This window comes from Triplophysa dalaica, chromosome 12, assembly GCF_015846415.1.
Source record: "Triplophysa dalaica isolate WHDGS20190420 chromosome 12, ASM1584641v1, whole genome shotgun sequence".
Taxonomy (NCBI): Eukaryota; Metazoa; Chordata; class Actinopteri; order Cypriniformes; family Nemacheilidae; genus Triplophysa; species Triplophysa dalaica.
In genome coordinates this window covers 6974686-6995576 of record NC_079553.1, presented here as the reverse complement: position 1 = coordinate 6995576, position 20891 = coordinate 6974686, and the positions used below count along the sequence as shown (strand labels likewise).

The 20891-nt window shown below is 38.3% G+C and overlaps 5 protein-coding genes across 7 annotated transcripts in view; 1 reads left to right on the top strand and 4 right to left on the bottom strand.

Moving 5' to 3' along the window:
* Window positions 1–14: 14 nt before the first annotated feature.
* On the bottom strand, window positions 15–2270 carry rbfa (ribosome binding factor A). Its single transcript, XM_056761992.1, has 7 exons — window positions 1465–2270; window positions 1338–1368; window positions 1060–1227; window positions 863–975; window positions 701–785; window positions 548–624; window positions 15–468 (listed from the first exon to the last, which is right to left on the bottom strand). Exons 1-7 carry the CDS (start codon window positions 1677–1679, stop codon window positions 93–95), a joined length of 1065 nt encoding a protein of 354 aa, XP_056617970.1. The 5' UTR covers window positions 1680–2270; the 3' UTR covers window positions 15–92.
* A 123-nt stretch (window positions 2271–2393) lies between these two features.
* adnp2a (ADNP homeobox 2a) lies at window positions 2394–7348 on the bottom strand. Of its 2 annotated transcripts, none has more exons than XM_056761948.1 (4): window positions 6715–7348; window positions 6248–6378; window positions 6079–6171; window positions 2394–5438 (listed from the first exon to the last, which is right to left on the bottom strand). In XM_056761948.1, the coding sequence occupies exons 2-4, from the start codon at window positions 6353–6355 to the stop codon at window positions 2898–2900; spliced, it is 2742 nt and encodes a 913-aa protein (XP_056617926.1). In that variant the 5' UTR covers window positions 6356–6378; window positions 6715–7348; the 3' UTR covers window positions 2394–2897. The 2 variants fall into 2 exon arrangements, with proteins under 2 accessions (XP_056617926.1, XP_056617927.1); XM_056761949.1 differs by having other exon boundaries at window positions 6248–6365.
* Window positions 7349–7456: 108 nt separating this feature from the next.
* On the bottom strand, window positions 7457–10509 carry pard6ga (par-6 family cell polarity regulator gamma a). Its single transcript, XM_056761981.1, has 3 exons — window positions 10380–10509; window positions 9748–9970; window positions 7457–9138 (listed from the first exon to the last, which is right to left on the bottom strand). Exons 1-3 carry the CDS (start codon window positions 10440–10442, stop codon window positions 8162–8164), a joined length of 1263 nt encoding a protein of 420 aa, XP_056617959.1. The 5' UTR covers window positions 10443–10509; the 3' UTR covers window positions 7457–8161.
* A 210-nt stretch (window positions 10510–10719) lies between these two features.
* zgc:136493 (uncharacterized protein LOC692276 homolog) lies at window positions 10720–14020 on the bottom strand. Its single transcript, XM_056761995.1, has 6 exons — window positions 13791–14020; window positions 13302–13677; window positions 13029–13200; window positions 11845–12023; window positions 11297–11393; window positions 10720–11167 (listed from the first exon to the last, which is right to left on the bottom strand). Exons 2-6 carry the CDS (start codon window positions 13672–13674, stop codon window positions 11014–11016), a joined length of 975 nt encoding a protein of 324 aa, XP_056617973.1. The 5' UTR covers window positions 13675–13677; window positions 13791–14020; the 3' UTR covers window positions 10720–11013.
* Window positions 14021–16477: 2457 nt separating this feature from the next.
* Window positions 16478–20891, top strand: part of jarid2a (jumonji, AT rich interactive domain 2a) — a 32427-nt gene continuing 28013 nt past the window's right edge. For both annotated transcript variants that reach the window (XM_056761946.1, XM_056761945.1), the window contains exon 1: window positions 16478–17035. In XM_056761946.1, coding sequence (XP_056617924.1) covers window positions 16991–17035 — 45 coding nt within the window. In that variant the 5' untranslated portion in view covers window positions 16478–16990. The remainder of the gene's footprint in view (window positions 17036–20891) is intronic.

Below are 20891 nucleotides of genomic sequence, written 5' to 3'. Positions count from 1 at the left end.
ACATTATGTCAACATGTGCTAACAATTTCATTTTATTTTAATTTTTTTTACAAAGTCAACAGTGTGACATTAACCCTTAAATTCAGTTCATTTTAGTGCCCCCTGTCGTCTTCTGCCATCAGTTGTGAGATTTGGCTATCCAGCAGCCTGTCTTCATTGTTGTCCACCTCCTCTTGTTCCTCTTTCTGAAGACTCCTGGCCAGCAGGTAGTCTTTTGGAGTGATGTCATCATCTTTCGTCCGTTTGGATTTAAGTTTCTTTTTCTCTATGAGTTTCTGCTTCCTGATTTCTGCCAGTGTGTTCAGCTGCTCTTGAGTTAATCCTCCTGCTCCAGAACTTTGTGCGAGAGACTCTCTCGACCCCTTCTCTCGTTTATAAGCTTCAATCTGTTTGTGGAGTGCATCATGATCCACACCAAACAACACTGGTCTTTTCTTTTCTCCCGAGTCCATCAGATGCAGTCTGGCCCTTTGAGAGATTGAACATCAAAAAGCTTAAGGAAACTAATTTTAAGGAGTGTATTGTGCTTTCTTTCAATTCTTCTTACCCAACGTCACTGATGGATGAATTGTTTATTTCATCTTCACCTGACCCATAATCTGCGATCTTGAGAAGGTTTTCAACCTTGCAATGCAATAAGAAAAAATACAAATGGTAGTTCCATCACCAAAATGTATGAACCACAATGTAGTCTGTTTACCTCCATCATCGCAGCATATTGTTTATCTCTAATAAAAACCAAAGCAGGGAGGCCACCAAGGATTTGGTGAGAGATGAGAAGGTATCTGATCAAATAAAACAAAATATGTTATTACCTTCATCCCTCAAAACCAAATCTAAATGTGCATAGAGAAAGGCATACCGTATACGAGGAGCACATTTGTCTAAAGCATGCTGAATTTGACTGTCTTGTTCAGCTGACAGACTTGTCTTCCAGTATATCCTACAAGAGGAGAAATCTGGTGGTAGCGAAACCTACACATGGGTATAAACGGTGCATTAAGAAAAGCACTCATAAAGATAAGTTGTATATCATTTCAATTGCAGAAAGAATCCTACTTTGGATATCTGTATGTTGTAGGCAGCAATCTCGGAGTTGACCTCGTACGAGTTCAGTAAGTCGGTCACTGCTTTGTAGATGATGTTGTTTAAAGTTCTTACACGAACACTGTCTTCCTGGTTTTTCTTTGACGGTTTTAGAAAGTCAGGTAGACCTAGTGGTCTGGACTGAACGGGCAAAGTATATGAATCTATATACATTACAACAATTCCCCATAACAACAATTAAGTCATTTTGTGATTCTACTGCTTTTTTTCAGCAGGGTTAGGTTGCTTACCTGTAGGGGAGTTTTATACCAATGCTTCTTCCTGTAAGAAAACATATAGACAACTTACAGTTTGTAACTGTGATCAGAACTAGAGATTCTGTTTCATTTTGTATGTAAACAATAAACGATCACTTACTTCTTATTGTTCAGCATTTTCATCAGTGTATTACCACCAGATAGACATGCTGAACTATGAATGCACCTTTCTGTAAAGGTCATTTGCCAGGAAACGTGCTGGTCAGCCAACAACTCGTGTCGTGCTGTTATGTGACACATCATTCTTGCTATTGCATTTGTATATGGACTTAATATCCATTCTTTAGAGCAAAGGATTCTCTTCACCGTCAACATATTCGCCAACTTGAGCTCACGTTACATGCTTAACATCGACAACATCCGTCTGAATGCAATGTGACAGGAAAAGTAATAGAAAGGAGATTAAATCGAACTTTCTACGTTTGTTCTTTGCGGCGCTATCGGTGTTTGACATCAAAGTACCGCGAGAGCGATTCGAGAGCAATGTTTTTGAGTCGTTCTCGCGGTACTTCGACGCAATGTGCCGATTGTCGAATTTTTTTTTATTTCATTTGTAAATTCTGAGTAAAGACAAAAATGAACATTCTGTCATTATTTACTCACCGTCGAATTGTTTCAAATCTGTAAAAATGTATAAGATATTTGGAAGTAGGCTTATAAACAGACCGAAACGACATTAAAGAAACCGAAAAAATCATTGGCAATTGTTAAATTGTTCCCCAGAACTGTTTGCTTTCCTATATTCTTTAAAATGTCTTATTTTGTGTTCAACAGAACCAAAAAATGATAAAGTAATTTTTCCTACTATGGGAGTCAGTGGGGGGAAAGATCTGTTTGGTTATAAGCATTCTTCCAAATATCTTTCTGTGTTCATCAGAACAAAGGAATGTATACAGATTTGGAAACAACTCGAAGGTGAGTAAATGATGACAGAATTTTTGGGAGAAGTATCCCTTTAATTTCATAAAAATGTATAAACAAAAAGGAACTTGTTACTTACAGTACTTTTCTTAGTTAGAGAAACACGCATGACATTAAGTGACGTTTATTCCGGGATGCAAATACAACTTAAAACCTTGAAGAGGACACGGAGGCACTTCTTTTCACGTCTGTAATGATAAACAGTGGAAAAACCGAACATAATATACTAAAAGTGTCCCTCTCAGTGATACAGATTTTAAATTCTTGACTTTTGCCAGTGAGTAGTAGGTTAACCACGTCTTCACTTTGTACAATTGTGATATAAAATGTAAGATGAAGAGCTATTTAACTACGTAATTTCCCAAATATATAGTACAACCTTCCAAAAACAAAACAACGCAAAAACAGATGTGACTAAAATATAAAATATGTTAGATTGAGTGTTTTTATCTTACAGTAAAGATCTGTATTTTTTTTACAGTATTAACATAATTATTCCATAAACTATATACAACACAAATTCAAATAAAATAGGGTGGATTTGGTTAGTTTTACTTTTCAGAAAACACCTCAAATCATGTGTATATCCAAACTATTATACCTTGCAATGGTTTACATCAGAGTCTGAACATGCTGTATACATACACTGTCATCTAATAAACCCTGTTGAGTTTGACTGATTCTTTTCTTAGGTTGTACCACCGGAATGAACAGATTATGTTGCATCCGGTTCACGTCATTCATTTTAAACCCAAGAAGTACCCGAGTCTTTTTCTTCTGGATTGCTTTTAAGCACTTCGTAAGCTTGGTATTAAAGTGAGCCTTTACATCAGCCTTGTTTATCCACAAACGTGAAGCAAGCATTTCCATTTCAGTCTTTGACAAGTATGGCTTTCGGTGGAAGTATCTGGAAAGGAATTCTTTTCGGTCTTCGAAAGACGTAAATTCCATCCCTGTAGGGTTCAAGACGAGTTCAATTGTAGCTGGAGGGTCTTCTGACTTGATAACTTTGGTAGCTCTCCTCCTCCTGGTCTTTTCTGAAACAAACACTCTCTTTGGCTTGACACAATCCACTTTATCCTCCGTAACAGGTTCTGGAGAATTCTCGGTTTTAATAGAATTAAATAAATCCCCATCAATGCGTTCCATCACATCTGGATTCAGTTGCCTCTCAGCTTCTTTGACTGCTTTGGGAGCACAACGACACCGCTGCACGTGAATGGAAATAGTTTTTGGTGTCGACTTTTCGGTGTACACTCCGAAACAGTATATGCATTTGAAAGCAGGGGTTTTCAGTATTGCGTGAATGGTGGGAACGACGTGGTGTTTCGTTTGAAGATGCCGCTCGTAGTCATCAGGCGACGACTTGAACTCCGCCTGACAGAATGGACAGTCAGTAGCCATAGCCTTCAATGTGGCGGAGTATTCTGCCTTATCTGGATACATTTTAATGTAGATTTTCTCCTGCGAGCCTGTGATCAATGCCAGGTTGAGCTCTCTGTTATCAAGCAGATCCTTGGGCACATCTGTGTTTAGATTAAAGGTAGTGAACATCAGGTTGCCCTCATCGTCACAATCAAGACCAAACTGCTCTTTTATGCGATTGCGATTCTCCTTGATTTTGAGACTGTGATCTTTATTTGTGTGCTCCATTACCTGTTTGAACGAATAGAACATCTGAGGGCAGAACAGACATTTCAAGCCGTGTAACAAGTGCTGGAAAATCCCCTGCTCTTTCAGTAAAATTTTGCACCTCAGACATCTGACCGTGTGATTGTCGTATTTTTTCAAAAATGGAGCGAGCACAGCCAACTCGTTTGGGGCAGAATTCCTGTTTATTGCCCTCTGAACAGCAGGCATAAGACCAGCAGGCACTACTGCTGAATTCAGAGGCTGGCTGATGTGGGAAGTGTTCAAAACCATTTGAGCAGGACCACCCTGAACAGGCATTGTGACCTGCATAGGTGCTAAAGTGTACGTTGGAACGCCGTTGACTTGGTTGCCTGTGGGAATGAGACGCACAGATTGAGAAGCCAAAGACTGATTCAGCTGAAGACCTGGAGTAACAAGAATGGGTTGACGCAGGGCCTTTTCGCCTGGGAGGTTGACCTGGACCCCAGGCGGGAAAAGAACCTTCTGTCCTTGCTGAGTGTGGGGCAACCTGGGCATAGCCATAGTAATGGGTACTGTCTTGGGTGCGTTCTGTGGCACCACCATATTAATGGACTTCACTACCGGAGAGGTAGACAACACTTGCTGCTGTTGTTGCTGCTGCTGCTGCTGTGTGTTTTGAAGAGCAGTCATTGCTGTGCCTGAAAGTAAGGCTTGCGTTTGTGGAGACAGAAACATCCGCCCTCCACCGGGAGAGCAAAACAAAGCAGTTGTGTTGCTTGGCCCAGCCATGACTACGGTGCCATTAGGCTTGGAGGCTTGGATGCCGTTTCCGTTTGTTTGCTGCGATTGCTGTTGTAAGTAGTTTGGTCTCGCAACCAGAGTGACCTGCTGCATCGCTTTCGGCGTGAGGCTTAGCAGATTCTGTTGTCTAGCAAATTGGCTTGTGCAGCTCTTTTCGATTATGGAAGGCATTATCTGCCAGTGCAGGTCTTTGTGCTTCTCCGAACTCAAAATGTGATAAAGTAGATGCTCAATGGTTTCGGCTGGCAGCTTGCACATTTTACAGTGATATTTTACAGAAGTGACATCCCGTGTTTTCTCGCCCTCCTTCTTTTGTGTACTATCTGAGCCAAGCCCGAAGTAACGGTCCAACATTGTAGCATAGTGGTTAACTAAGACATGCTTTTTCATCACATACAGTAAAGAGTCGTGATAGCCACAAGTTGCACATATGTATCGGTCGTCGGCTGCATCAGCAGAGACTGTAACGGATACAGTTTTGGGGGCGTGGGCCAAAGTGTGTCTAGGGATGTTTTGAATAGCTATGGGCCGGCCTTTTGATGGCAGGGTGTGAAAAAACTTAATGTGTTGATCTGTTACTTTCGGGGTGCTAACAAAAGAGCAGTGGGGGCATATTAACAGACAGGCCAGGTCCAGCTCCTCCCCATGGCAGCGATGAATATGACTTCTGAACGTTGGCACGGACCGGCTGGAGTACCAGCAGAGACTGCAGCACAATGCCTGGCTCCGGTATGGATACTGCAAGACAAAAGTGATGTTATGATGATTTTTTTGTTTAGAGTATGTTGATAAATATTGGTAATATATTATCGCTTTCCTTATGAAACCTTGGATCTCCAATTCACTGTTTTCCAGGAAATGGAAAAAAGCTGTACTTTTTAATTTCAGATTCGCTTAATAGGACTAATTGTTATAATCCCACTATTTCATTTTTTATTTTTCTATTAAATACCGTGTTGTCAAAGTTGACAAGCACTTTTTGGTACTTTAATTACTCACTTTGAGTTTCTCATAATCTAAATATTTTTAAGGTGAATTTTCTGAAGATGCTTAAATGTCTGAAATTATTTTTGCAGACAAAAATTAAAATAAAGTGTTTTAATAAAAAGCAGTTTTTTTTGCAAATTCTAGGCAAAAAGTGGCTTGTATCAATATATAACTCGTTTTTCCGTTTATACTGGATTGGCCAGAACTTCTATAGCTTAATTTGTGTTATGACATAGTTTTGCTAAGTGTAATATTATGCTTATATAATGTGGAAAAAGTATTAATAAACAATGAGCAGATGACACTAAACTTTTGACAGGCAGTGTATGACTGGAAATACAGTATATGAAGGAAAGAAGAAAAGCACTAAGGGACTTTTAAACAAAACTACCTTTTTTCTTTTTCTGCCAGCATGACCATCGGTGAAATTGTCCCATTCTGTGTTGTTGAAACTTGCTTCCCCGGCATCAAAATCTTTGTATGTCTGTTGGAAATGAGGAGAGAAATTAGCACATATACCAAAGATGCTCATGTCAAAAATAATCTCTAGTTTGTTTTACCTCTATCAGATCTTGACACTGCTGCATCCCAATGTCACACAGAATGCTTTTGACCCGTTTTCTTGGTCGTCTGAGTTTTGTCAGGTTCTTAACCGGAATTTGATACATTTTGCTGGTCCTGTGAGTGACAACTTAAATTAAAATGATAACATCCTATTAAACTGACGCACAGGCTGACGAACACAAAAATCTATGCCACAATATATCGCTATTGAGACACCAATTTTATATGACCATTTCCCAAACGATCCTCCAAAGTTATTGAGTCTATAACATGGTTATAATATATGTAGCTCGTTGTAACTATGTCCCTGTCGTTTCTGTGATGCGCTTCCTACAAATTATATTCTGTAAAAACCAGGCGTGCCATTAAGTTGTATCAATGGGAGAAATTCCTCAACCCGTCATTCATACATCACGCTGTGTTGCTTAACTGATTGTGACGTCTATTATAAACCTGTGTCTACCTTCAATATTCTGGCACAACGCTGCCGTTTGAGTGGATGGAGGTCCGTCCGATTCTTCCGGCGTCACTGGATGGCGCGCGGTATTGAATCTGCTACTTCATAGTCCGCGGCATCCGAGTTGCGCTCGATCCGCCGTCCTTATCACATCCGCGATCGTATGCTGAAATTTAAACCGTCCACAAGATTTGCTCACTTTTAATTGTACCTCAGTTAAACATCACCCTTACTCCTGCTGAAAAACATGGCGCACAGGAAGACAGGAAGTGACGTTGTCTCATTTACATATTGCATAGTGCAGCTCAACCAATGGAAGAAGGGTGGGCTGATCTTACAAAGTTGATCAGTTTGATAGCCATGGGTTATAGGAATCAATAATGACAGAACCATGTCTGTGGTCCTTACCTGTGGATGTTGTAGGCACACCTGTTGCACCTCACTTTTGCCAGTGGCATGATGGGCTGAGAGATGGAATCATGTCATGGCTGATAACTGGCTGACAGGTAATTGGTGTGCTGTTTGGCTAAATCATTATGATATGCAATGTACACCTGTTGATGTTTAAGTATTTGATGTCAACTCAGGTAGCTCATCTAAGGTCAGCATAATTTATAACATGGTTATCTTTAACCTTTAAAAACTATGTACGCAAAGCAGGTGTCTCCAATATGTAATGTGACGCATTAGTTGTTGATAAATGTTGTCAAATGAAATAACTGTATTAAGTAACTCGCACATGGCAACATTCATGTCATAATTAGGCTTTTATTTAGTGGTAAGATTTAAACAGTCAAGTAAATACAGATTGTGAAAGTCTTCGGTCTATCATAGTGTTTAAGATTAACAGATTTCTCATGTGGTGCATAATGTTATTTACACTACAATGTGTTACATTTGAACCTGCAATAATCTTAAAACTTAGTGTAATATTTATAGTAATGTTAAATTTAAGTGGCATGCAAAAAGCAGGGTTACCACTGTCATTGAAAACTCATATCACTATGTTTCTTGGTCTTGAGGGAAAATAAAAATCTTAAATTACCCAAAAATGAAAGTACTGTCATGAATCACTCACCCTTGTTTGGTGGAACACAAAGGTAGATATTTGGCAGAATGTTAGCCACTGAGATTTCTGGGGCACCTTTGACTACCACAGTAGAAAAATATTGCATCATTTCTTTGTTCTGTTGAACACAAGAGAAGATATTTTGAAGAATTTAGGGAAACCAACCGTCCTGGGGCACCTCTGACAACCATTTAAATCTTTTCTACTATGATAGTCAATAGTGCCCCATGGATGCTACATTTTTTTAAATATCTTTCTTGTGTTCAACAGAACAAAGAATTTGATACATGTTTGGAACAACTTGAGTAAATGATGACAGATTATTTTTTGTTTTGGGATAACTAAATCCAGGGTAAAGTTAACATGAGGGTACACACAATGTCCTCACAAAATGACAACAATTCCATCTTCCTCCATTTCTCCCTGGTGCAACATTAAATGTTGACTTACATCTATGTGCCATGTGCTTAGAAGGTCATGGGTGCTACAGCTCGACCCTTTCTGTCTGATGGACGGTTTATAGCCATAATGCTTTTGGGGGGTCTTATGCCTGTAAATTGGGAGGTCTTGCTCACCGTGAGCTGTATAGTTGAGGCAAGGCTGAGAGTGATAGGCGGCTGCAGAAATTAATGAGTTGGGTAGTCTAGCAAAAACATTGGGTTTATGAGAAGAATAAACATGTGGATGAGAAGTATAAGAATCTGTTGAAGCACTGGAGCGCCTGGAATTGTATTTGATGGCCCTCTCGACAATCACATCTGCATCTTCTTCACTCTGAGACCCATTACCTGTCAAGCCGTAAGCTTTCATTATCATTGGTAGCCCTGGGTAGCTTACAGAGTCCGTGTTATCAAGAATATGTCTTGAGGAACCACAGCTTTTCCGTCTTATGTTGTTATGCTGGTTTGCGGGTTTTACGGTGATGATGAGGTTGTGACTGTTGGCAATCATCATGTCAGTCACCTGGTCCAAAGACTTTCCTATTACATAAATACCATTCACCTCCAAAACTTGATCATTGATGGCCAGAAGTCCAGTGCTCTCTGCCAGTCCGCCGGGTACTATGCGTGAGATAAAGATCCCTGGCACTTTTTTTAAGCCGTAAGGAGTAACTCTAAGAGTAGTACCATCACGTATGCAAAATCCTAGAGGTCTGTCCGAGCCCTGGTGGTAGAGGCGGACTCTTCTGTGGCATTCTGGTAGGATGTCCACATCAATGATGGAAGAAACGGGGCGGAAGTTGTGTGGCATGCTGATCTGAAACTGAGATTTTCTGTGGCTGACGTCGCCCCATAATGCTGCTGGAGATTTCTTTCGCTTTAACATGTCATCGACTCCAATGATACACTGCTCCGCTTCATCTGTAAAACAGTGTGTAAAAAACAGTCCATAATCGTGATTTCACAAAAAAAGATTATTCAAGGACATGACAGTTATCATCATTTTCTAATCTCATAAGACTTTGTTTTGATCATTTCACTATAAAAGCTACTTTATACAGTTTGCCCTTTTAAACTGTTTACTGAGGAATTAACCCTAGATCACATGAACTTGGACGGAAAGCAATAAGATCATCTAGCTGGCAAAACAAGCGTACCATTTGGGAAAAGCAATTATGCTCAAGTACATGATGCCCAAGATAAGTTTCTTCCTTCCTACCATCATGTAGATAAAGCACACTGGCCTGAAACATTCATCTGTCATAATGCTTCTTAAAATACTTAAAACATTGCACACAATGTTTTTCAATTGATCGTACATAACTGGTTTTCATACTATGCATATTTGGACTAACTAGTCTGGGAAAGCCCTTCTAATACACATCTTTATACACATTGTATATGTTACTTAGTTAAAAATGTACCCCTTATTATACAGATACACCAATAGAAGGTTTTTTATTGTGAGTTACGAGAATACGAGATACAAGACAGAAAGGATTCAAATTTTCTCCTTGGCCCTTTCTGTACCTTGCAGCTGAATAAAGATGCGCAGTAAATATTGTGTAGAGGTCACAGCTTTCCAAAAGTTGTCATCATTATTGATAGGCAACAGTTCTCCATGAACATCCGCGTATCCGATAAGGACGTCCATTTGCCATAAGTGATGAAAACCCACAATGAGTCGGTGGAAATCTCTGTATTTCCCGGGATCAGAACGATCGAGGGAAAACCTCCTGAATTCTGCACCATACTGTGGGAACACATGAATAAGGTTATATAACACAAGACTTTATCTGTCAAAATTATACAATTTTGCAACAGTCTTCATGCATTACGGTTTGTATAGTGAGCCTCAGAAGAAGTGAGAGGGTCTTCATTGGGATGACACAATAGACATATTGTGGAAGTGTGCAGGTCCTTGTTTACAAAATGTATTTCTGTAGCCTAATAAATACAATCTGTGAATGAACTTCGAAAATTATTTATAAATATAATGTTATATTTTACCATATTACTAATATAACCTGATTAATTTACATTTATAATATGCATAGAGCCAAAAAACAAGCAATGTTTGCACAATAACGCACGGCCACGCACATACAAGTCAATGACGTTTCACAATGATAACAAGAAAAAGCACGTGCAGGTTCACTTACTTTACTTTTCACCTCCAGGATAGAGCAGCAGCGCAGAGATTGCGACTTAAGCGTCTTGTTCATGTTCTCCGATGAGCAGTCAACTGCACAATCTCCGCAAACCACTTGGGTTTTGTTTAGCTCTGCATGACCAAATAGCTTTACGCATCACTGAGTAAGCGGAAAAGCAGCAAATGTTCTGTCAAAAGTATGTACGAATGAAGACGACATAATATGCTCGTTGTAGTTCTTTTTTAGTCACATTTATTTGCTTTCTACGGCAGATCGTTACGCATTTAAGATTATGCGCTTATTCATACATTTTACATTTACAAAGACTTAAATAATAAACAAGCTATAATGAATTATAAACACTTTGTTTTATTTACTGTAAAGTTCATTGATGTAATGTTTTTGTGGCAGGATGATTACATTTTCTGAACAGCAGGAACAGAAGTGTTACACAACGCTTTAATAACACATAATATAATAAAAAAAGCCTTTTTGTTATTCAAGTTGTGAATCATACACAAACATAATCACATCTCCTGTGTTTTTACAGTTTTACAATATAATTAAATTAACATCTAATCAGTAGTTTTTGTGTTTAGCTGGGTTAAAAGAAAGGAGAGACAGATGGCTCTGTGATCTGGCCTTATGCCTTGACTTCATCAGGAGGCTGGTCTCCAGCTAGCGCAGCCAAGGCATTGGTCACCATCCTCTCCACCATAACCTTAGACGTTTCCAAAGTGTGGGTTCCCAGGTGGGGCAGGATGATAACATTTGGACAGGACAGCAGGGGATGGTCCCTGTATAAAACATAGTATCAGTAATACTGCAACAGTGATGTGCTGAATGAAGGGTTTGAAATTGTACAGTCCTTTACATACACGCTTCAGCAAGTGCAATAGAATGAAAGCATGATAAGCCAAGCAAACCTGGGCAGTGGTTCTGGATAGGTGACATCTAAAGCTGCAGCTCGTATTACTTTCTTTTGGAGAGCATCCACTAAAGCATCTTGGTCCACTACTAAACCTAAAACAACAAAAGTATACAATATGTTAACAAACTGATCAAAATATATGAAGAGTTTGGTTCCAAAATGAGATAACTCCATTTTTAAACATTTTCAAAACTAATGTTATTTATTACGTATTTTATTGTGTTTTATTGTGTTAGTTAGCTGTATTTTTTTAGTTTATTATGGCTTAAATCAAAACAAAGTTTAATTTTGACTCTCATTTTGGAACCAAACTCTTCCTATTTAGTGTGGTTAAAGTAACCTACACCTAGAAAAGAGTAATGGAGACTTTTTATACTAAAAGAAATGTTGGAAAAATATAAGCCTGGATCATCTCCACTCAACAAGCAGAAAGGCAAGTAACAGAAAAAAATACATTCAATCTGTTTTCAATAACATGTGAATTGGTCTTGAATAGGAAAGTATTTCTTTAATTGAATTTAAATGATACAACCAATTTGTTACCTCTGCTGATGTTGATAAGGATGGCACTGGGTTTCATCATTGAAAGCTCTTTTGCACCAATCAGTTTGTGTGTCTGAGGGGAGAGATTGACTACCACCATGACGAAGTCCGACCTCTGTAGCAGCTCTTCCATACTTTTACAATATGTGGCCCCAACTGCTTTTTCTTCACTCTCCAGCCTGCACATACAGAAGAAAACAATGTGAAATTACATGTATAGTTTATTAAGGTATAGTTTACTCTACAAAAAAAACATAGTCATAATTTATTCACGCCCATGTTATTCAAACCCTTCATATTTCTCCCATGGAACACAAAAGATATGTTTTGAAATGTCTCAGCAATTTGGTATCTATACAATGTAAGTCAATGGGGCATAATGTTGTTCAATGTTCTTTAAAATATCTTCGTTTGTGCTCTGCAGAAGTGAGAACTAAAGGTCTGGAATGACATGAGGGTAAATAAATGATGAAAGATTTAGTCAATGTTTTGACCAAATGCATTTTATTTAATGTTCTGACTACAACATTGAAATGACCCTTTGACCATCTTGAGGGGTAAATTGTAAATTCAGTTACTCTTAGTGTGATATATGATCTAATCCATTCCTTCATAAAGGAATTTTGGTTACTTTTTGGTTGCCAGTTTAGATCTTACTACAGTAACACTGTCCTAAAATGTAATTTGTTTACTATTTATTTAAATAAAAGTCTTTCATTATTTACTCACCCTCAAAATCTGTGAAAATTTCTGATTGTCCGGATGAACGAAGAGAAAGATATTTGGAAAAATGTTAGCAACTGACATTTCTGGTAAATCACTGAATAACATAAAGGAAAAACTATTATATATTTTTTTTTGTTCTGTTGAACACAAAATTAGACATTTTGAATTAGAAGGAAGAAAAAGATAACAGCTATTATGTGAATTATCCTATGGTAGTCAATGTTGTCCAAGAAATGTCAGCTGCTACCATTTTTCCAAATATGTTTCTCCATGTTCAGCAGAACAAAAAAAGTGTATGCAGGTTTGGACCAACTTGAGGGCAGCAAGTTCATTTTTAGGTGGAGTATCCTTTTAACTTACCCATGTTATGCTGAAGAGGGCGAAAATGATTGGCTTACTTATTAATTAAATAAAGAAACTGTGTAGTGACCTAGTGAATCAAGGTCCAGCAGACTCACCGTCGATTCCTATTGTAGTAAAGGATTTTCATCTCAAACCCTTGAGCTCTCTTGGCTACTTTGTATCCAATTCTACCCATGCCAATGATGCCAAGGGTGGCTCCACTGACATCGCAGCCCAAATAAGCTTCTGGCAAATCTTCAGATTCCCGAAACTTAGAATAGTTGTGACCTGCCGAGAAAAAAACATTCAAATAAAATATAGAATTAAGAAATATAACTATAGCAAAAACTATGATGAAGCAGGTAAAGAACAAAAACTACAGCTCTTACCCTTGACAATATTTCGTGCAGATGCTAACATCAAACCCATTCCAATATCAGCTGTTGCATTATCCACCACATGAGGGGTGTTGGAAACTTTCACTCCAAAGCTATTGATAAGAGGAATATCAAGATGATCCACTCCTACCCCACCATTCACTACAATTTTGAGGTTAGGTAAGGACTGTAACAGATCATGGTCAACCTTTATATTAACACCCCACACCATCACTGCCTGGATTTTGTCAGCGAAGTCCTCTTTCCTCATCACGAATTTATCGTATGGTATTACAGTGAAATGTTTCTCGATAAGAGGGGCAAAACATAGATAGATGCCCCATTTTGTTCCAAATGTGGTAGCCAGAACCCATGCTTTCTCCATAATCTGTGAAAAAAACATAAATGAAAACAAATGTATGTTTTTAAGTAAAAAAAAACCCGAATCGTTTTTGTAACGATTATGCATTTAATTTTAAATGAGCAACCTTTCTTTCTCACCAGTTGTGTGAAAGTCGCTCGACCCAGTCTTTCCACAAACGACTCTATTTGTGAGCAAAACGCTAGCCTGCTTTTTCACCTAGACATGGTTAATCTAGTACCGATTAGGATCAAAAGTGCGATTCTGTAAATCGTTCATGTGTAGCTGTAGCGTCTCAAAAAATGATCAAATGTCTGACAAAGAGACTGTTACTTTCCAAATAGTCTATCCGTTGTTTCTCTTTCGTTTCTACTTTATAAAAGACCACAAGTGTTGTAATCACGCAAGTAACCAGAAGAGAGCGTTAGAAGCCCGGCAATGATATACATTTCTTCACGAGATGAATTACTTTAGAGCAATTTTGTTGACATTTACTTCGAGTTTACCCATATCATGAAATTGTGTCATTTGTTGTGACCTCGAAAATCTAGCTGTCAATAGTATATCACTTCCATTCAAATCTTTACAATGCTGAATTGGAAAAACAACCCATATGTGTTGGGAAACCACATGATTCATTATTTTATTAAAAAATAACATTAAAACGTAAAATAACAGTTTAATAACAACAGCATTTAAAAGAACACACTATCCTGTAGTCTTTGACAGAATAAGAGGCATTGCATTAATTCCAGCACAGTTAGTACAGGGTTATTTGGCTACAGTGCTCCAGGTTTCCTGTCGCTTCCATCTGTTCTGATATGTGTGTGTGTGGAGGTTCAGCTTCAGACACAAACAACTTGTTTAATTTGTTATGTATTAACTGGATCTGATCGTTTATCTTATATTACCATTATAATGTAAGTTTTCAGCATGGAACACTAGAGGAATTTGTGGTATAATTCAGTCAAGTGTTTTAGGATTGGCTACTTTAATGTGATGATGCCAGAGTTTTCACAGTCAACACCCAAAGTCCATCTGCTAAACTGGCAGGTAATACAGAGTAAAGGTCCACAACAACCATTTGTGAGTACATTTTCCACAACTCAGTATACCTCTTTATATGTTTTAAAAAAAATTGGTGTCATGATTCATATTCTAAAAATGTTTTTGCTACACTGGAAGTGAAAAGTGAACAGAAATATTATATTATTTAAATAATACAATTATTTCATTCATGACATGTCGATTTAAAACAACTAAACAATGCATACAATGTGGATGCAGTAAAAGCATCATCTACAAAAGTAGAACAATCTCTAAAAACTTTAATTGTGTCCTGCCTTTGTATGAAAACTATTCCTGAGAGTTTACTTTGGCCATCAACCAAAATCTTTGGTTCTGTTAAGCACTTCCCTTCAATGTCTAGTGCTTCACAATTAGCCATCTCTTACTCTGGCCCCGGGGACAGGCATGTTTTAAACTGATGAATCGATTCCCCTGCCAGCAGGGTGGCCCATTATTAGTATATTTAAGCATTCATTGTCGACTTTAACCACTATTTTTCAGTACTGACCAGAAGAAAATTCAGAAAAAGGTCTTATTTTAGTCATGTGATTTAACAAAACAAAGGGTCCTACAAAATCACATGTTCCTCTTTATATAAAACAGACAGTCATCTATTCATACCAATTCAATGACTGACTGCTTTGTGTCTAAAGTTAGTGTGACATTCTAAACAAAAAAGTTTTATGCAAAAGCATTGGTTTTATAGTATTTACTATATTAAAATAACATGTATAGCCCAAAATTCTTTTCAGTTTCCCTGTCCTTGTCTTCACATATCTGACCAGACGGTTCTGTTGAATGAAATAGTCTCTTGTGCTGTGATATACCCCTGATACAATTTGAGGTTATTTTTAACCCTATTCCAATTAAAGAGGCCTTCTGCCCCCTGGCTCTGATGATAACATTTCTTCTGTATTTTCCCATTTTGTAAGAAAACTGAGATCATTCTGAAAATATAAGCATTGTAAAAAAGATACAACTGGCAACACAAATGTCATTTTGAGACAGAATTTTAGGTCGTATTCAAATGAATGACAATCATTAAACACTATGATAAGAGAATGTACACCATTTGTTATACAGGCATAGCTGATCATAATGTTTATTTTTAGAAATAATCTGTGGATTATCACAGTGGGGTTTGCTATAATCCTTAAAGGCTCCTTGATGTTACCAACATGGCACAGTGCAATGCATTCTGGAATGTGGGTTTAAAAACTATCAGTATAATTGTTTGTACATTCACATAACCTATAGGTAAACCAGCCCTGAAGTATGATTTTTCATGCAAAACATTTGTGTTTGTTCATCCTTTGATTATCTAAAGTCTCTAAAGTAACCGATTCAATTAAAAACATGCAACCTTCACTAAGTATAAACTAGTCATTCAATTTTGCAAATACGCAGTTAACTCATAAATATATCGTTTATATATTTAGTCAGGCCTTTTATTTTGTCATCATTGACCAAAACACATGGCCACATTCATGAAACATTGTTTATCATGTCAGAGAGATGACAGTAATAAACAATCATGACATTCCTAATATCATCTGGATAAATCTTAGATAATTGATTTTGTTTACAAATAACAGTTATTAAATCAAATAGATAAATTCTTAAACAAATCATACAAATTCTTGGAACACGAGGAGAACAATACCAAAGACAAAGATTTGCGAAATAATGTGTGGCAGCCTTTTTAAATGTACCGCTAAACTTGCTCGGCGTGAGTAATAGGACGGACCTTCCTACGAAAGACGCCACTAGGTCGCATTAACATCGGTGCCATCGAGTTCACACAATATGAGGAGCGCAGACGCAGCCAAAACCCAACTCCGCATCTTTCGTTTTGGTGCGACTGTCTATTTTGCATCCGCATAATGTTACAATAAACGACACGTTACGACCTACGTGGATAGAAGCCAAACGCTGGCTTTTATTTTGACTGCAAGAATCTCGTGCGGGGAGAATTGACAATACGCCGTTTCAGCTTTCATATGGAAGATCGGCTCGCTTCCGTGGATATGTTGCCCTTGTGCTTTTTGCATAAACCATTATTAATCGCCATGGATGTTTAGATTCGGTTTCTTGCACCTCTTTGGTCTGTTCGAGCAGTGAAACGAAGAGGCTCCGCCGATCGGGATAACACACACTCTGCTGCCTAACACGACATATTGCTACCAGGGATTTAAATAATCACGTGTTACAACAACGGAAAGATTTTTATCGCAATTGATGTGGCCTTCCGACCTTTAATGAGGAGAGCAAAATGAATAGGGAACGGCCGAAGAGAAATATCATCCAGAAGAAATTTGTAAGTTGATATTTGACGTTTAATCGCGTTTATTGTCCGCGTGACCAGTTTTAATTTGCATTAATGTTATCCATATATTCAGTGTGCCCGTGTTTATACATCGTCGGGTTTATGACAGAATTAGGTCAAATGTTAGTATGACCAATCTAATAGTCGACTTTGAATTTGAGGTTAAGGACATGATGGGCGATGTAAATCTCGCTGTTGACCCACATGCTTTGGGCATTTGAAGTGTACACTGATACATTTCCCATTTCCGGTTAGTGTGTCATGTTGTTCTGTGGATCCCGACCGCCTTAGATGTGTCTCGAGTCTGAGCTGAGACGCGAGACGTTACATCGGGGTCACTTTGTGGACGTGGACGTGTATGTGTTTGCGATGTCTGTCTGCGTCTGCCTTTCAATGTCACAAGAACTTCGCTATTGAGATCGTGGCTTGTGTTTGCTTTGTAGTAAAGGCACAACCTATCTTTGACCTTCTATCGATTGGGTAGTCGTTCCTTTATAGCAAACATACAAATGCTAAAACTGTTCTGGTTACATCTTATCATGTGGCATCACTGGTGTTAATCTTATCTCAATCTGCGACATTTAACTCTATAATAGGTTTTGTTAAATTGCTTTCAGTACAGTGTCCAATATTTATGTGCTTTTGGTTATGGAAATGCCATTTATCCCCCTTTTTTAAGAATTGATGAGAATTTTTGCCATTGAAGGCGTCATCTGTAAACTTGCAAATGTACTGTACTGTAATAGACTTAAGGTTTATGAGACGCTTTCATTCAGGTGGAGTTTGACTTTAATTTTGCAGTTTTAATGGCTAGTTGTACTGTTGTCACTAATTATTTTAATACCTGTACATGGCTTGAAGTACAGGCTGAAAATGATCAATAGGAACAATAATGAACTTTGTCGGTATTTCACTGTAATCCAATGCTTTGGTTCATATAGCTGTTGATAAGAGCTGTTGATAAGAAGGTGCTTTTCACTGTGTGTTTTATCAGGACAAAAGATGTTGTGTAGTAGTCATTACTAGCACAAACACTTCAACAGAAGGTATAGTGTTATGACTAAACAAAAAAAAAGGCTGTGGTTATTAATAGCGCATTTTGCAATTTCAGACTGGGAATATTTTACATTCTTCCTGCTCGCTTGCCAAGCAGGATGTTCTTGAATATTATATCAACATAAGGATCAAAAGATTTAAGGGTAGGCCTAAATGAATCGGCCGCAGTTGAATCGATGTCACTTTCTAGTGAAAACCGACCTGTGGTTCCCTTTGTGTTAAAGTTCCCATTATGTGATGTAATCCTTTTCTTTCTGTTAAGGAATATAAAATAAGTCACTCTAGATAAGGTCACAGTACATAGCATGGATTCTTGTAATATTATTCATGTGAAGTGTTATTTGACCAAATAGGTTGCACAAATACAGAAGGCTATAAGAAATCATGTTTTGCACTCTCCCAGGGCCAACAATCTATTTAGTATCACAACAGAGTAAAAACCGCCAGATGTATATCGCACAGTGTTTACAATGTCCACAGGCCTGCTTCACATGCCAGAGAAGAACATCTAAACCGTGAGCTCTCATGTCCTGCTCATTTTCTTTGGCTTCAGTAGTCAGATATTTGATATGTTTAGCTCCCTCATACTCATCCTTGGCATCAGTTTGCTTCACACAGTAATGGAGAACTAAAGCTCATGCAACACTGACCCAGTTTTAGATAGAGCTACATTTACAAAGACTAGCACGACAATATGACCGTGTTCGCAGAAATGTATTTGGTTTGGGAAATAATAAATTGCACATCATGAATAACATGTTTAGCGGTGACTGGAAACTCACAATGTTTTTCTCAAACTTCCGCCCTAAACAACCGTCAATGACTGAATAGTATTCATGAGATGAAAAATAAGTCTAGAAACATATCGGTCATATCACATAGGCTAGGCTGCCGCTGCACTGCCTTATTGCACTTTATCCATGATATGAAATTTTGTAGCTGTCTTACAGCTCTCAAATAAAACAAAGGATGATGTAAAAACTGCAGGCAGCATGTAATGGCTGCTCCATCCCTCCATCTCAGACGTGTCCAGCTGTGCTCTAATTGATGCAGTCATCCCAAACTCCATAGACACTGTATTACAATGGGCCTGCTTAACAGACTGTGATTATTACTGCGACGTTGTTATCGAGAGATTGTTATTATCCGGAGATGTATTTGGCTTTATTGTTGTTTGATTTAACAGCTCTGTCATTTGTTCGCGTGACAGATTATTTGCTTCTGGAGTATTCAAAGCGCTTGTGATGAGTAAGCATTGCTGCATTTAGGTTTTTGCTGGCATGGAGTATGAACCATGGTTCTACTGTGTTTCTGTTTGATTTCTGAAGCCTGATAAAGAAAGGTTCTTCTACATCGTTCACATGTAACCGATAGCTTAAAGGAACAGTTTATCCAAACATGAAAATTCTGTCTTCCTTTACTCATCATCATGTTGTTCCAAATCTGTATAAATTAATTTGATTAAATGATGGACACGGAGAAAGATTTTTGGAAGAATGCTTGTCACCAAACAGTTCTTGGCCACCATTGACTACCATAGTAGGAATGTTTGCTGTATATATTTATATGTTCTGTTGAACACAAAAGAAGATATTTTGAAGAATTTAGGAATGAAAACAATTCTGGGGTACTTTCAACTACCATTGTAATTTTTCCTACTATGGTAGTCAATGGTGACCAAGAACTGCTTGGTTACAACCATTTTCTAAATATCGTTCTGTGTTCATCAGAACAAAGAAATTGACACAGATTTGGAACTCGAGGGTGAGCAAATGATGACATTGATAATTTTCGGGTGAACTGTCCCTTTAATTCTCAGCATCACATTGGGTGCAAATTAGTGCAAGGTGAATTCAATTTGCAGCTGTTGTCTCTCGGTTCACCCAGATTTGTGTTTTAAGATGCATCCCAAATACATAAAAAATATGCATGGAAAGGGAGAGCGTAAGGTAAGGAGTTTTCATGGCAGGAGAGGGGTGGGTGTGTGCTTTCTTGGCTCTGTCTGCAGCAATCTGTCTTCACAGCTAGCTGAATGTGTGGAGGTGCCATCACTGGAAACAAAGTGTCCTTGATAGACAATAGACATACCTATAGGATATGGTGCCATAAACAGTATTGTGGGGACTGGGGAGTCCCCCTAGAGCATTAAGTATAATTTTACAGGTATGCGGGCTCTAAAGTACACAGCATGAAAAATTGCATCGCTTTCTGAATACTTGGTTTCAACATTTTGAGCAATTTATTTGCCAAGCAAGTATAAAGATCAGCAGCTGTTTTTAAGGGGGGTGGCTGCAGTTTAGCTTTAAACTTTGCCAATAAGCAATTTTAAAATGATAAGGATTGTTCCTGTCTTCTGGTTCTCATCCAAATACAGCATGCAATATTATGCATTGAGCACTGGCACATTTCTTTACATCTTTTTCAATTCTAACCAGTAAGGAGGAATCAGTTATAGCACTTAAGAAGCGCAAATTAACGGTCACCTTTTTGGCTGGACAGGTTGTGTGACATTGAGACACGTTGTATAGCTTTTTGGAGAAGCTTATGCGAGTTAAATTTCCTTGCGAGCACAGCCGGTCACGTCGTGTACAATCACCTGCCAGCGTGCACCGTGCCGATAGGCCAGCCAGTGCAGCTTTAATGTCAGCTTCTTGGCCCTTTGTAAATAATAGATCTATTTCTCTTTCATGCCAGCTTGCTTCTTTAAACTTTAGTAGTCGTCAGCTGTGTGTGTGTGAGAGAGAGTGGCCAGTGTCTTGTGTGAGACAGATGGGTAGCAAGGTCAGTTGTG

Coding starts and splice junctions, on each gene's coding strand:
- adnp2a (XM_056761948.1), bottom strand. CDS start 6,355: ATGTATCAAATTCCGGTTAAGAACCTGACAAAACTCAGACGACCAAGA. Junction 6,172..6,247: donor AGTGTCAAGATCTGATAGAG/GTAAAACAAACT, acceptor CATTTCCAACAG/ACATACAAAGATTTTGATGC. Junction 5,439..6,078: donor CTGGCAGAAAAAGAAAAAAG/GTAGTTTTGTTT, acceptor TTTGTCTTGCAG/TATCCATACCGGAGCCAGGC.
- rbfa (XM_056761992.1), bottom strand. CDS start 1,679: ATGTTGACGGTGAAGAGAATCCTTTGCTCTAAAGAATGGATATTAAGT. Junction 625..700: donor AATATGCTGCGATGATGGAG/GTAAACAGACTA, acceptor TTGCATTGCAAG/GTTGAAAACCTTCTCAAGAT. Junction 469..547: donor TCATCCATCAGTGACGTTGG/GTAAGAAGAATT, acceptor AATCTCTCAAAG/GGCCAGACTGCATCTGATGG.
- pard6ga (XM_056761981.1), bottom strand. CDS start 10,442: ATGAACAAGACGCTTAAGTCGCAATCTCTGCGCTGCTGCTCTATCCTG. Junction 9,971..10,379: donor TCCTGGAGGTGAAAAGTAAA/GTAAGTGAACCT, acceptor GTGTTCCCACAG/TATGGTGCAGAATTCAGGAG. Junction 9,139..9,747: donor CATCTTTATTCAGCTGCAAG/GTACAGAAAGGG, acceptor ACTGTTTTACAG/ATGAAGCGGAGCAGTGTATC.
- zgc:136493 (XM_056761995.1), bottom strand. CDS start 13,674: ATGGAGAAAGCATGGGTTCTGGCTACCACATTTGGAACAAAATGGGGC. Junction 12,024..13,028: donor TACTACAATAGGAATCGACG/GTGAGTCTGCTG, acceptor CTGTATGTGCAG/GCTGGAGAGTGAAGAAAAAG. Junction 11,394..11,844: donor CCTTATCAACATCAGCAGAG/GTAACAAATTGG, acceptor TTGTTGTTTTAG/GTTTAGTAGTGGACCAAGAT.